At 40.8% G+C, this 15,549-nt stretch overlaps 2 protein-coding genes across 2 annotated transcripts in view; one reads left to right on the top strand and one right to left on the bottom strand.

Moving 5' to 3' along the window:
• The window catches only part of MMP28 (matrix metallopeptidase 28), a 48,676-nt gene extending 44,275 nt beyond the window's left edge, over positions 1–4,401 (bottom strand). Inside the window, exon 1 of the mRNA XM_072136376.1 lies at positions 3,888–4,401. Coding sequence (XP_071992477.1) covers positions 3,888–3,992 — 105 coding nt within the window. The 5' untranslated portion in view covers positions 3,993–4,401. The remainder of the gene's footprint in view (positions 1–3,887) is intronic.
• The window catches only part of MDH2 (malate dehydrogenase 2), a 313,892-nt gene that overhangs the window by 40,091 nt on the left and 258,252 nt on the right, over positions 1–15,549 (top strand). The window lies entirely within an intron of this gene.

The following is a 15,549-nucleotide window of genomic DNA, read 5'->3' as shown; positions in this document are numbered from 1 at the left end:
CCATTAATGCATAGTGCTATAAAATTTGAACAAAGACCAAACTTAAACCAGTATTTGAAGAATCATAGATATCAAAGGGCATTTCCAGGATTGTTATATTGATAATTTATCCATATGAAAGGTCCAAAATTTCATTTCATGAGGTTCTCACTCTGATCAGCTGATTCATTGAAAGAAGTTAGTCCTTCTATTTAAGCGAGTGTTGTACCCCACTAAACAGATCGCAATCCAGGAAAACCCTCAAATATTTCGAGAATTAAAAACAGCACAGAGCAGTAAAATACAAAGTTTAAAAAAGTTATCAGCTATCCCTAGATGAGCCTGACGTGTTTGCTAATAACATATTCTGTGCCATTACAATGTGCGCTAGTGATGGTGGAAGGCAGGTTTTGGGCTGCTTATTACAGAATCAGCCAATTTAGGGCAGATGATGAGGGTCATACGTCCCCGAAATGCATTGGCCTTTGTCTTTGCATATGTGAATAAATGTTTCATTGTATTTCATAAAAGTACAATCTGTTTCAGTGATAATTCATGAGACATTGAACAAACTCACACTTTTTTTTGGTGTTTTCAGTGCAATTTCAATGCGTTTTTTAATGTGCAGACAACACGTTCACTGACATTAGTCGTACACCAGTTTTGAACGTGTGAGATACATGAGGTAATCCTATCTTTCATGATTCTTGCGAGTCTGTGAAGATGCACCAAAACAACACCAGAAATGAAGCAATAAATCAGCCCTATTAGGTTTAATACATAAAGACTAGTACATCAATGAACAAGGTGGGTCATTTTCTAATTTAAATATTGAATTCAAAATTAAAGGGGATTTTCCCACTGGATAGGGCCTAACTTGCTGGGCAGTGGGGGTCTCAGTGCTGAGACACCTGCAGATCGCGAGAAAGAGTGGTCCGACCAACCCCTCGTCGCTCCTCAGACTAATGGAGCAGACAGTTGCGCGTGACTGGTCCTCTCCATTGATCTCTATGGAGCTGACGGAGATCCTGGAGCGCAGCGCCCCGGCAATTTCCATCAGCTCCATAGAGATTAATGGAGCAAATGGTCATGCGCGGCCATCTGCTCCATTACTCTTATGGAGCGACGAGGGGTCGGTTGGCAATAATATGCAGGATGGAGACACAGCATTTGGAGCACAGACATTTTACATATTTTAAGCATTTGTAGATGTCAATAGGGACCTGTACAGTAGAAAACCCTAAGAACTGACCCTAATTTGGAAACAACACCCACCGTGAATTAATCCAGGGGTATAGTTATCATTTTAACCCCACAGGTGGACCCCAAATAAAATTCTTAATGGATAGTGCATAGTCAAAAATATCCATTGTGTCATATTGTGCCCAGCTCCTGCCACGGGAGACAAACACCCCAAAAATCATGATATGTGTTCTCCCGTGTACGGCAATAACCCGTTATGGGGCATTAATCTACAGGCTGGGCGCACAGCAGGGCTTAGAAGGGAAGGTGCTGCATGATGTATAAGCTGTGCATAGTACATCAGGGTAAAATCTACATCTAAAGGTCCAGGGATGTGTGATAAATACGGAAGCATTCTTTCATACATAGTCCTGGTTTTTCTGAGCTGGTTTCACAATGTTAAATGGTGTCCTTCCGAATGCCTTTTTTGTATCCCTCCCTTCTTGGCAGTTTGGGGAACTTCTCCTGGAAAGTGCTGCCCTGGTACGTGTGGCCTCGCTTCCAGAAGTGCTGGCACTTCCCCCCTTCCTGGTTTCCAAAGAGAATATACCAACTATTGAAATTCCAGGAAAGTTTCCCTCTGGCCTGCACATCGATATAACATGTAAGAATTACATAGTTCTATCTGCATGATGTGCACAGCCAGCTTCTTGTACCACTTCCTTGAATTGCACATGGCGTTGTATGGCTGAAGCACCTGGTCCGACAAGTCAACCCCTCCCGTGTACTTGTTATAATCCAGTATGCAGTCAGGTTTAGGGGTTTCTGTACTGGTACCTCGTACTGGGACAGGGGTGGTGGTGTGCCGATGTATTGTGGTTAATACAAGGACCTCTCTCTTGTCCTTGTACTTAACACACGATACAGAGTCGCTGCATAGTACCCTGCTTTTCATGCTTTAAGTTTTTGCGACTTAGGGAGACCTCTCTGATTTCTGCGTACAGTGCCGCATGCCGCAGTATTTCTAGAAGCCAGGCTGCTTAACAGTGTAGTGCTGGTGTAGACATTGTCCAGGTAGAGGTGGTAGTCCTGGTCCAGCAGCGGGTGCACCAAATCCCACACTATCTTTGCAGTAATACCCAGGAAGGGGGGGCATTCTGGGGGCACTATAGTGGAGTCCTTCCCTTCATATACCCTGAACTTGTAGGTATACCCTGATGTACTTTCGCACAGCTTATCCATCTTCACGCCATACCTTGCACTCTTATCGGGCAGGTACTGGTGGAATTGAAGTCTCCCTTTAAAATGTACCAGGGACTCGTCTATCACCACATGTTTCCCGGGGGTATATGCCTGGGAAAACTTGGTGCTTAAATGGTCTAATTTGGACCTGACCTTAAACAAACAATCATAATTGGGGTCACCTCTGGGTGGGCACTGTGTGTTGTCAGTGTAATGCAAAAACTGATGGATGGCTTCAAAGCGCATCCTGGTAATCGCCATGCAGAACATTGGGGTGTGGTACCGAATGTCTGTGCTCCAGTAGTCCATGATCGATGGCTACTTTACAATCCCCATAAGAAGTATTATGCCCCAATGCTTCTCTTCTGCAGTGACAGGGGTCCACCTGTGGGGTTGTGCATAAAATGATGTGGGGTTTTGGGCAATATGCTGTGCAGCGTAGAGATTGGTCTGGGCTACAACTAAATTCAATAGGTTCTTATCAAAAAAATACTTTAAAAAGTCCACAGTTCTGAGCTCTTCCGTATCAAATTTAATTCCAGGTTGGCCGAAAAAGTCTGGAACCTGAGGGGTATAATTATCTGGGACTACCCATGTGGGGTCAGTGGAAGCCCCAGACACTTCTCCCCTAGAAGTCTCAGGCACTTCTCCAGCATAAACCCTACGGCGCCTTCTCGGTGGTTCTTGCAGGTCACTGGAAGATGAGGAAGATGAGAGGTAAAAGGGGACATTATCCCCACTAGCTGACTCTGTGTCAGAGGGCAATATATTGCATGCCTCTAACATGGTGTACGTGTACACAGAAAAATAGGATAAAGTGCACCAGAAAAATTAGATAATGTGCACCCAACTACACGGATAAACTCCCTAGCCGGCACACTGAAAAAGTTAGATAATGGTAATAGTGATTTTGGTGTAACAGAAACGCTCAGCTCCTCTCTTCAACGATAACAAACCAAAATGATGCCGCTGGAGGGAGGAGGTAGAAGATAAAACTTCGATTTTCTGCCCCAAAATACTGTAATTGGCCAATCAGACTTGACAGATTTGACTGGGACCAATCTGATTGACCGTGTGACGTCAGAAAGAGGTTTTCCTGCCTCCGTTACCCGAGTCCCATTGCGATATCAACATGTCACAGGGTGGGTTGGTGCTGTACTAATAAGGCACTGAGCACGGATCGTGGGATCCAAGTATACCAAGCACCAATGGGTTAAGATTCGGCTTAAATTCATACTCACTGGCCAAGCAGGCATCTGTCATGAATGGCCGAGGTTTGTCTTCAATGAGCAAAAGGCTTGGGCATTAAAATGCTGCAAAGATCCTTCTTTCCCCTCACATCGTAAGAAAGTCAGTCGGCCAAGTAATGACAAAATTCAGGACAGTATTGGTACCTTGACGGTCATATACAATTACACTGAAATAAGTCAGCACCTGGCCTGGTACAACTCTCCTTGAAGGGCCATGCAAATGTTTGGACTTACCTTAGCATTTTGCAAATCATCCTCAGCACCTAGATCCATGCAGGAGCAGAGACTTATAATGAGAAGTAGAGAGCAAATTTCAGCTATCATTCTCCTATGGGTCATCCACGACTCAGGGATCCAGGCAACACATTTATGTTAATACCATCACATCTGTAGTTATCACTTATCCACTCTTCAAAGTAGACTATCTCCCAAAGTGATTTCTGTCCATTGCTATTATTCCCATAAACGTGTCCTTTTCTTTTGGAAACATACATCCATCTTTTTAAGTTCCTTTTATCTTCTAAGCAGTCCTTCTCTATCACCACATATCTAGTAAAGTTACAATGGCCGGCATGATCTTGCAGTCATCTGTTTCATAAAGAGGAGATGAGGAGTAGTCCTGCCAGCTGTTATCCACATGCATGGGAGTTGTGTTCTCTGCTGGGATATGCAGCTACACAATCTTTACAGATTACATGGATCCAGGCACCTCCCTGCCAGGAGGAGTCCATGTGAAAGCAGCATTGCTAGTCATCAGCAGGAGGAGAACAGTCACAGGAAACTCACTTGTTTCTCCTCTGCTTATATAGTGAATCATTTTAAAGTTTCTTAACCCCTTTCTTGCTTCTCAATGTCTTCTTTGCTATACTGCATTATGACCTACAAAACTATTTAATATGTTCTAATATGTTCCTTCCATCTAGGTTGTATTTATAAAAAACTCCTGAAGTTAATTTCAAATGTCTAAAACATTAAATATAAGCTACTTGAGAACAGACCAAATTAAAAAACAAACACCCTTATATGACTGCCAATATTGTTTTTTGCGATAATCTTAAAGTGTTAAATCTTAAATCAGAGTACATTGATATGATCATACTTTAAAAACTGTACATTTACAGGCAGTCCACGGGTTACGTACAAGATAGGTTCTGTAGGTTTGTTCTTAAGTTGAGTCTGTATGTAAGTTGGAACTGTATATTTTATAATTGCGACCCCAGCCAGAATTATTTTTGGTCTCTGTGACAATTGGATTTTAAAAATGTTGGATTGTCATAAGAACCAGAATTGATAATAAATCTTAATTACAGACACCTTTGATAACTGTTACAGCTGATCATTGAAGCCTAGGGCTAAAGTACAGTAAATTACTAATTACCAGAGGTCCGTTTGTAACTAGGGGTCGTCTGTAAGTCGGGTGTTCTTAAGTAGGGGACTGCCTGTATAGGCTTCAAAAGGCCTAGTCTACACACTGTCTATAAAGTTTTGACCGCTAATATGAATTTTCAACGTGTGCTAGGTGCTGTTTTTACAGTCCAGGGTGCGAGTCAGTCAGCTCATACACGGGCAGTCTTTTTCTATTATTTCAGTCGATAACAGTTGTTTTTGGCCCGCGAACAGGAAGCCTTACTTGGAGGTGATCTAAGAGCTGACTCTCTTCAAAAATTTGAAAAAATCGGCAACATGAGATTAAGGTCTTACTCATCAGAACGTGTTTGGTCCGCTCAGGGGACAGGACTCCAAGCACCGCTGTCATACCTGAAGCAAGCAGTTCCTGCATCCCTGCAGAACAAGAACACTGTACAGAGATGGAATAAGGGTGGTGGAGGCTCCTCAAAATTATCCAGCCCCCCTAATACCTATATCCTGCCCTCTATAATAACTATATATAGATCTCTTATAATAAATATATAGAGCCCCCTGTAATAACTATATTCACCCCCTATAATTATACATTCCCCCTGTAATAACTATATACAGCCCCCTAATGACCCCCCGGAAGAAGACTTTGGCAAAACCTAGGGTCGGGCAGTTTTGTGAGGCTGGTGTCCTTTCTATGTATATGCGCATTTTTGGAAGGAAATTTTGTGGATCCAGTTGATTAAAAAGGCATATACTTTATTGGTTACAAAAATGTAAAAATCTAATATTTTGCTTAACGGAAAAATCATGGAATGCACAAAAGTGCTATGTGCATATTATAGTGCCTGTTAAAAAGTGCATAGTAGCAGACCTACGCGTTTCGGGCGTAACTTAGTCTGTTGCCCTTATTCATGGTCTGTCTGCTTTGGGATGAAGCGTGCTTCTTATGCTAAAGTGTCAGGTGCAATAGTGTTAGGCGCTAATGAAGACATGCGCATAGGTAATGGGGTGGAGAAGGCGTATGTCCGAAAAAGGAGGATATGTTAGGTTAGAAATAATAACCAAATGTAATCAAATTCTTGATTTAGTAGAAATACATGGTATCTGATCTATTGTTGAGACCTTGTGGGTATCGCGTATCTAATTTGAGAATCCAGTGTATTTCTCTATTCCTTAGTTTATGTGTTCTGTCTCCCCCCCGTAACGGGGCCGTAACCTTTTCTATTGCTGTGATGCGTAAGTATGAGATATCTCCTGCGTGTATATGAGTGAAATGTTTGGATAGACACGATATGTTTCTAAGGCCAGCATCTTCTTTTGTGTTGGTAGCATCTCGTATATGTTCTGCTATTCTTGTTTTTAATGGACGTATGGTGCTGCCTACATATTGTACATTACATTGGGTACATGTGGCTAGATATACAACATATTTAGAGTTACAGTTAATGATGGCATGAATATTGTAGTCTCTTTGATTATGACATGATGAGAAATGTTTGTTGGGGGCCATATATTTACATAGGTTGCATCTATTTCCTCCACATGGGTATGAACCTTTCGTTGTTAACCATGTTAGTGATTGATGCGGTTTGTTGGTGTATACTGATGGTGATGTAATACCACCTATGGTGTTAGGTTTACGTGCCACGAAACGGCAGCCTTTGTCAAGTATAGCATATGATCTGTCATCAGTTGTAAGGACCGGTAAGTATTTCTTAATTATTTTTACGATATCCTGATAGTCATTACTATATGGTGTAGAAAAGACTAGCTGATCGGAATTATCGTTTTTCGTTTTTGTTTTTTGTTGATGTATTAATGTTTGTCGATCCATTTTGTTTACTTTATTTGCTGCTGTATCCAATATTTGTTTGTGGTATCCTCTACTTGTGAGTCTGTCTCTTATATTTTTTTCCTCTTTTTTGTATAAATGTTCATTGCTACAACTGCGTTTTGCCCTTATGAGTTCCCCGAGTGGCAAATTGCATACAACATGATTTGGATGGCCACTTTCCGCATGTAGCAAAGAATTGCCACTAGTGGGTTTTCTATATAGGGACGTATTAATTGAGTTAGTGGCACTACATCCCTGTAGGAGGATATCCAAAAATGGTACCTCACTGTTTTCTGTATTATGTGTAAATGTCAAATTAAAGTGATTGGTGTTAGTGTACCGGATGAAAGACTCCATGCACTGTGCGGACCCCTGCCATATAATTAGCATATCATCTATGTATCTTCCATACCATAGAATTTGGGTTTGGAAGGGGTTGTCCGCACAGTACATGAAGCTCTCCTCCCACATGGAGACATATATATTTGCAAGAGACGGTGAGAAACACGAGCCCATGGGGCAACCTTGTATTTGGAAATAAAAGGTATTGTTGAACGAAAAGTAATTATTGGTTAATAAAAATTCAGTTACTGTAATGATATAGTCGCTCAGATTCTGTGTATAGTCTGTATATTTTCTAATAGCATATTGTAATGCTGACAATGCCCTATTGTGTGGTATACATGTGTAGAGGGCAGCAATATCACATGTGAGCCAGGTGTAATGCTCTGACCATCCCATCTCAGACATAATCTGTATAACCGTTTTAGAATCTTGAAGGAAGCCTGGTGTTCTCTTTACTATTGGTTGGAGTAGTCTGTCTACCCATGAGCTAATGCGTTCTGTGATGGATCCTATCCCTGAGATTATGGGGCGTAATGGAGGGGGGAAAGTGTTCTTATGTATTTTGGGGGTGGCATGAAAAATGGGTATTTTAGGGTGTTTGGGAATCAAGAATTCAGATTCCTTCTGGTTTAGCACACCCAAAGATACTCCCCACCTAATTATACCTTGAAGTGTGTTTACAATATCCCCAGTGGGATCTTTGGTTATTCTTTTGTACACTGATTGATCCGACAACATCTTATTTATTTCCATTTCATATAATATGCTGTCCATAACTACCACTGCCCCCCCCTTATCTGCATTTTTAATAATTATGTTTTTATTCTGTTGTAAATCTTTGAGTGCCTTATGTTCTCCTTTTGTTAAATTAAATTTGACATTTTTTCGAGTTAGAGATAGTGTTTTCAAATCTCTCTCCACTAAATGTTGGAAATTGTCCATCTCTATAGTTCGGGACATAACTGGATAAAAGTCCGGGTTTTTTGTCATTATGGGTGGTAAGTCCTCTTCTTTGATTTTTGGTATTTGTTCATTCAAATCCTGTAGCTCTTGTAGATGTATCATATTGCATTGGTCTTGAAAATTGTATTTTTGATATTCATTATCATGTATGGTGTACATCCTTGTATTTGCTGCAGGGAAACTGTTTTCTTGTAAAAAATGTCTTTTTACAGTAAGCGCCCTGATGAATTTATTGACATCAAAGAGGGTATTGTAAAAGTTAAATCTTCTTGCTGGCGCAAATTTTAATCCTTTTTGTAGTATTCTCAGTTGGTTGTTATTCAATATGTTGGCTGAAAGGTTCACAACTGTTATGTCCTGTACTTTCTCGCCGTCTTGTATTTCCTTGTATTCGGATATTGGTTTTGGTTTCTTCCCGTGTCTCTTCCCCCCTCGCCGGTTACGTTTTCTGGAGGTGCTTTGTTGATGAGACCCACTTGGTTTTTTTGCTGCTGGTGACCCTGTTTCTTGTATGTTTGTGCTTGGGCACCGTTCACATATGTCTGTTTAACTGGCTGGATATTATTGGATATCTCTCCATCTGATATATCTGTATTAAAGTCTGTGGAATCTTGATGCGCATTTTTACCAATGTTTGTAAATAGTTTTCAATTTTATTAAATTATTTCTTATTAAGACATTCTACACGATTTGAGTGCGTGTTTCTTCTAGTGGTCCGCTGTGTTGAACGGTGGTGGCAACAGGAGGAACGAAATCGCATTCGTGTTGGTCTGCACAGTGGGCTACTCTTATCTGGAGAATCTGTGGATTTGTGCTGTGAACGTAATGAAGGACGAGTAAAAGTAATTACTGTGAACATTTGAAAAGGAAGTAAAACTTCAGAGAACATTTGAAGCTCCGGTCAGATAAGAAACTTATATACTTTTACCCCTATAATAACTATTTACAGTACACTGTAATTATATACAGCCCCCCCGTTATAACTATATGAACCCCCTTATAACTATATACAGCCCACCGTAATAACTATAGACAGCCCCCCTATAATAACTATATACAGCCCATTGTAATAACTATATACCGCCCACTGTAATAACTTTATACAACCGCCATATAATAACTATATACAGGCCATTGTAATAGCTATATACAGCCCACCTATAATCACTATATACAGCCCACTATATAGTGTAATCACTATATATAGCCCACTGTAGTAACTATATACAATCCCTATAATAACTATATCCAGCCCCCATACAATAACTATATATAGTCCACTGTAATGCCTATATCCAGACCCCTGTAGTAACTATATACAGCCCCCTATAATACATATATACAGCCCCCTATAATAACTATATACAGCCCTAGGCAAAATAACCAAATTGTACTCACCTTCCCCCGTGCATGCTGACCGCTTTGTTCTAGCCCCTCTCGGTGTCAGCATACTGGCATTGGCGGTGCAGTGTGTGATGTCACTGCATCGCTAGCGTCAGGCTGAGAAGAAAACTTATTGTTCCTCTACATACTGTGGGTATTGCAGGCAGTGATGCAACTGCCTGAATCACCCACATTTGATGGTGGCCCCATTAACCCTTTCACGACCCGTGACGTAATAGCAAGTCACGGGTCGGCTGCGAGTGCATGGAGAGGGCTCAACGGCTAACCCCCCCTAACATGCTTGGGGGCCGCCATCTTGCCAAGGATCGTCGCTCCCCGTTACTCATCGGGGACCGGAGATCTGTTGCCATGACAATTCTAATTCGCTCCCTTTCCCTAGAACTGATATAAATATAAATCAACAGTAAAATGCCAGTCCTATCAAAATATAATAACAGTTTTTCACTGCTTTTAACTCCGTATGGAAAATAGAGCCTAAAAATCTAAACATTTTGAAAAATATAAAAAAATTTATAAAAAGTGATCAAAAGGTCGTACAGTCCTGAAAATGGTAGCATTGAAAACTTCATCAAAAGTCACAAAAAATTCACACCTGAAAAGTTACATAAGAAAGATAATAACACATCACACATATGCTGGAGATGTAAAACAGAAATTAACCCCTTAAGGACGCAGGGTTTTTTCGCTCATTTCTCGCTCTCCACCTCCAAAAATCCATAACTTTTTCATTTTTACATGTACAGAGCTTTGTGAGGGCTTATTTTGTGTGTAACAAATTTTACTTTCCCGTAATGTTATTTATTTTAACATGCCGTGTACTGCGAAGCTGAAAAAAAAAATCCAAATGTTGAAAAATTCTTGGCTCCAAATAACACGCCTACTTTATTCTTTGGTTCGGTGCGATCGTGGTGATACCAAATTTATATAGGTTTTATTGTGTTTTAATACATTTTCAAAAATGAAACAAATGTGTACAAAAAAGAAAAATTTTGCCATCTTCTGAAGCTAATAACTTTTTCATACTTTGGCGCACGGAGCTATGTGAGGTGTCATTTTTTGCGAAATGAGCCGACGTTTGCATTGATACCATTTTGAGGTCTGTGCGACATTTTGATCATTTTTTATTCCATTTTTTATGTGATGTAAAAAGGTGTAAAAGTCGCATTTCGGACATTTGGGCGCCATTTCCCATCTCGGAGGTCACCGCCGGCCGTAACCGTTTTTATATTTTGATAGATCGGGCATTTTGGGACGCGGCGATACCTAATGTGTCTGTGATTTTTACTGTTTATTATGTTTTATATCAGTTCTAGCGAAAGGGGGGTGATTTGAATTTTTAATATTTTATAAATTTTTTTTATTTTTTAAACTTTTTTTTTCCTTTTTTTTTCACTAATTCTTAGACCATCTAGGATACATTAACCCTAGATGGTCAGATCGTTCCTACCATATACTGCAATACTTCTGTATTGCAATATATGGCATTTTTGCAGCTCATTCATTACAATGAGCCAAACGAAGACCCGAGGCTACCATGGCAACCGATCGCCGCCCCCGATGACGTTCGGGGGCGCGGCGATTGTAATAAAGATGGCGGCGCCCGCACCATCTTTTAAATGCCGGCAAGCACCGACCGCGGTTATTAGCGGTGGGGGTTTGCTGCAATATGCAACAACCCCCACCTTTGTATGAAGAGGACTCAGCCCGTGAGCCCTCTTCATACATTCCTTGTACCTCTGCGCCGTAGAGCTACAGCGCAGAGCGTTAAGGAGTTAATGATGTGACCCCCATTTTGTAGTCACTCTTTTTGGAACACACTACAAAATATACGAAATAAATTCTTTCAAACCACATTTCAACTCTCAGACAGGTTAATTCTGTTAAAGGAAACCTACCACTTAGAATGGTAGGGGTAAGCTATAAGTACCGAGCACCAGCTCAGGGTGAGCTGGTGCCGGTACTTACTTTCGTTAGTGTTATAAACCGCGGTATCGCGGTTTTAACACTTTTTAAACTTTAGAGCAGAAGGGGCTTTGGCGCAACATCTCCGCTATTTCCTATGGAGGCACGCAGCGCCGAAGCGTCTTCTGCTCTAAAGTTTAAAAAGTGTTAAAACCGCGATACCGCGGTTTATAACACTAACGAAAGTAAGTATCGGCACCAGCTCACCCTGAGCTGGTGCTCGGTACTTACAGCTTACCCCTACCATTCTAAGTGGTAGGTTTCCTTTAAATCTCGGGCATAACTTAAAACTCTTTAATAAAAAAGGAATTTACTAGGAGTGGCCAAAATTGTGATAGCTACAGCATGGTTAGACCCAAACAGTCCCGAAAATTATGGATTGGTTACATGAAAGTAAAAAGCACTTTTGAGAAACTCGGGTGTACTACACGCAGAATACTTTGAAAACGTATGTTTACATCAGAGACTTTGATTGATACTTGACAATACAATCTTGTACATGTACAAGATTGTACATTTTCTCTATTTTCACACTAAAACACAACCTAAAAAGCTCCTTAAAGGGGCCTGTTCTTTATCCTTTTTCTGACACTATTCCCTCCCCCTACTATTCTACAGTTTGACATGTGCAAAATGGTTTATACAGTATATACAGTTCAGAATTTCTGTTTATACTTTTAATACTGCAAATTTATTTTTGTACATTTATATTGTTTCCCAATTCCCTTATATTCTTCAAAAAATCTTCAAAAATAAATGCATGCAAAAAAAACATTTCAACTGGATTTTGATGCACCAATAGCTTCACAAGTACTGACGTGTATTTTCTGCAGCTATTCCACATTGTGTGCAGATGAAGCTGAACGTTCAGCTACCATGGGAAAAAACTATGGTGAAAACCCAACACTCCTCATCTCTTCATGAATACCACTCACATATTGAAGCATCATGGTGGCAGCATTATGCTGTGGGATGGCTAAACTGAGTGCAATAATGATGGATGCAGGAAATATGGAACTATGGAACAAAACAAAACAAAGTGAATATTTCCACACTGTAAAATGTGGTTTAAGGGCAAAAGCGAAATCTGCACTAAATTTTATTTAATTTTTGATAGATCAGGCATTTTGGGAAGTGGAGATACATAACATGTTTATGATTGTATTTGTTTCTATATACAGTCACCGGCCACTTTATTAGGTACACCTGACCAACTGCTCGTTAACACTTAATTTCATCCAATCACATGGCGGCAACTCAGTGCATTTAGGCATGTAGACATGGTCAAGACAATCTCCTGCAGTTCAAACCGAGCATCAGTATGGGGAAGAAAGGTGATTTGAGTGCCTTTGAATGTGGCATGGTTGTTGGTGCCAGAAGGACTGGTCTGAGTATTTCAGAAACTGATGATCTACTGGGATTTTCACGCACAACCATCTCTAGGGTTTACAGAGAATGGTCCGAAAAAAAAAAAAACATCCAGTGAGCGGCAGTTCTGTGGGCGGAAATGCCTTGTTGATGACAGAGGTCAGAGGAGAATGGGCAGACTGGTTCGAACTGATAGAAAGGCAACAGTGACTCAAATCGCCACCCGTTACAACCAAGGTAGGCAGAAGAGCATCTCTGAATGCACAGTACGGCGAACTTTGAGGCAGATGGGCTACAGCAGCAGAAGACCACACCGGGTGCCACTCCTTTCAGCTAAGAACAGTAAACTGAGGCTACAATTTGCACAAGCTCATCAAAATTGGACAGTAGAAGATTGGAAAAACGTTGCCTGGTCTGATGAGTCTCGATTACTGCTGCGACATTCGGATGGTAGGGTCAGAATTTGGCGTCAACAACATGAAAGCATGGATCCATCCTGCCTTGTATCAACGGTTCAGGCTGGTGGTGGTGGTGTCATGGTTTGGGGAATATTTTCTTGGCACTCTTTGGGCCCCTTGGTACCAATTGAGCATTGTTGCAACGCCACAGCCTACCTGAGTATTGTTGCTGACCATGTCCATCCCTTTATGTATGATGGCTACTTTCAGCAGGATAATGCGCCATGTCATAAAGCTGGAATCATCTCAGACTGGTTTCTTGAACATGACAATGAGTTCACTGTACTCAAATGGCCTCCACAGTCACCAGATCTCAATCCAATAGAGCATCTTTGGGATGTGGTGGAACGGGAGATTCGCATCATGGATGTGCAGCCGACAAATCTGCAGCAACTGTGTGATGCCATCATGTCAATATGGACCAAAATCTCTGAGGAATGTTTCCAGCACCTTGTTGAATCTATGCCACGAAGAATTGAGGCAGTTCTGAAGGCAAAAGGGGGTCCAACCCGTTACTAGCATGGTGTACCTAATAAAGTGGCCGGTGAGTGTATGTTACATGAGTATGAAAGGAGGCTGATTTCATAGATTTTAGGTTTTTGTAACATTTTTTAAATTTTAACTGTATTTTTAGACCATCTAGGGCAGTGATGGTGAACCTTTTAGAGACAGAGTGCCCAAACTTCAACCAAAATCCACTTATTCATCCTGAAGCGCCAACATTTAAGAAGTAACTTATTGCACCTGTTCTTCCACATTTTTCAATTGGATCGGCCACCAATATAGTTGAAAGAAGGAGGGCAAATTCAGATTATCATTGTAGCTACTCTCCAGGGATTCCCTGTAGAGGAAGAATGGTGGTTCCAGCAGGATGACCTCCATAGATAATGCAGTTCTGTTAATTCTGATAATGCAGTTCTGTTTGCTGCATTATGCAGCAAACACCCACCTGGTATGGAGAGGGCTCAACACTTGATCTTACTGATCTCTTACTGTATATGACCTTCATGTGCCATGAAGCGAGATGAAAATCTTGCTTCAGGCGGAAGAATGCGGATCCCTGTAAAGGGCGGCGATATTCGCCGCTCTAATGTGCAGCAAATTGCCGTTTGATGATGTCTCTGATCAGAGCCGCAACTGACAGGAGAGCAGCGAGAAGATGGGAGCCGTGGGAGCACCCTGCCCGGATGTAAGTATAAGTTTTATTATTTTTGATGTCCCCTTACTAATTAAATGTGGGGAATATAGGATTATATAGTTAATATAACTGTGTAGGGGTTAGGAAGTTTTCTCTATATATTTATATATATCGGGCCATAATCCTTTTGTTGGGGGGGGCTGTGCATTTTATATGGGGCCATAATCCTTTTATAATGGGGGTTGTATATATTTATATGGGGGCAGATTACAGTACAGTATATTACTAAACTGGAGAGGATCTGTATATGGGAGCTGTATATAATTTAATTGGGGGGTGAACAACAAGGTCATGAAATATATGAGAGCAGGGCTTTATAAAAATAAATTGTATATATACAGTATATATTCATTAGGGGGTGCTATATATTTACATTGGTGAGGGGAGCACTGTATGTAAAATCATATGTAATATAATAACAGGGTGGGATATATTAGTTATAGGATACAATAGATTACTTTGCATCATGTAGACCAAATGTTAGGGGTCTGTATTAATAAATTAGGGGTGTTGTATATTGATTGGTGCTGTGCAGGCTATAATTTCAGTAGAATATATATATATATATATATATATATATATATATAATGAAGGGATGTTTTATATGTGTGGAGAGTGAGGTCAGTTGTGTTGTGAGGGGTATATATTATTTAGGAGCACAGTGTTGTTATCCAGGAGACTTTATACTGTAAGTGACTGTGGTATTTTTAGGAACGCCGGGTGGAGATGTGCTGCACAGAGCTGAAGATATCTGGTAGTGAATTCAGCAGTGATACACCATGGATTGGAGAACCTGGAATAAAGTCCTCCTGATGGAAGAGATTGTCATCTATAAGGCACCAGATGCCACTAATGAATCCCAGAACCTGTAGTCAGTCACACAGTGTCAGGGAGCTGTCTGTGGGGATTTTAATTGTTAGTAAAGTTTTCAGAATTTACTGAACAGGGAGCAGCAGGGGGGGGGGGCAGCATTTTAATATTCGCCTCAGGCAGCAAATATGC

The sequence above is a fragment of the Engystomops pustulosus genome, chromosome 2 (assembly GCF_040894005.1).
Source record: "Engystomops pustulosus chromosome 2, aEngPut4.maternal, whole genome shotgun sequence".
Taxonomy (NCBI): Eukaryota; Metazoa; Chordata; class Amphibia; order Anura; family Leptodactylidae; genus Engystomops; species Engystomops pustulosus.
Note: the sequence above shows the minus strand (reverse complement) of the source record. Positions and strands in the feature narration are given on the sequence as shown.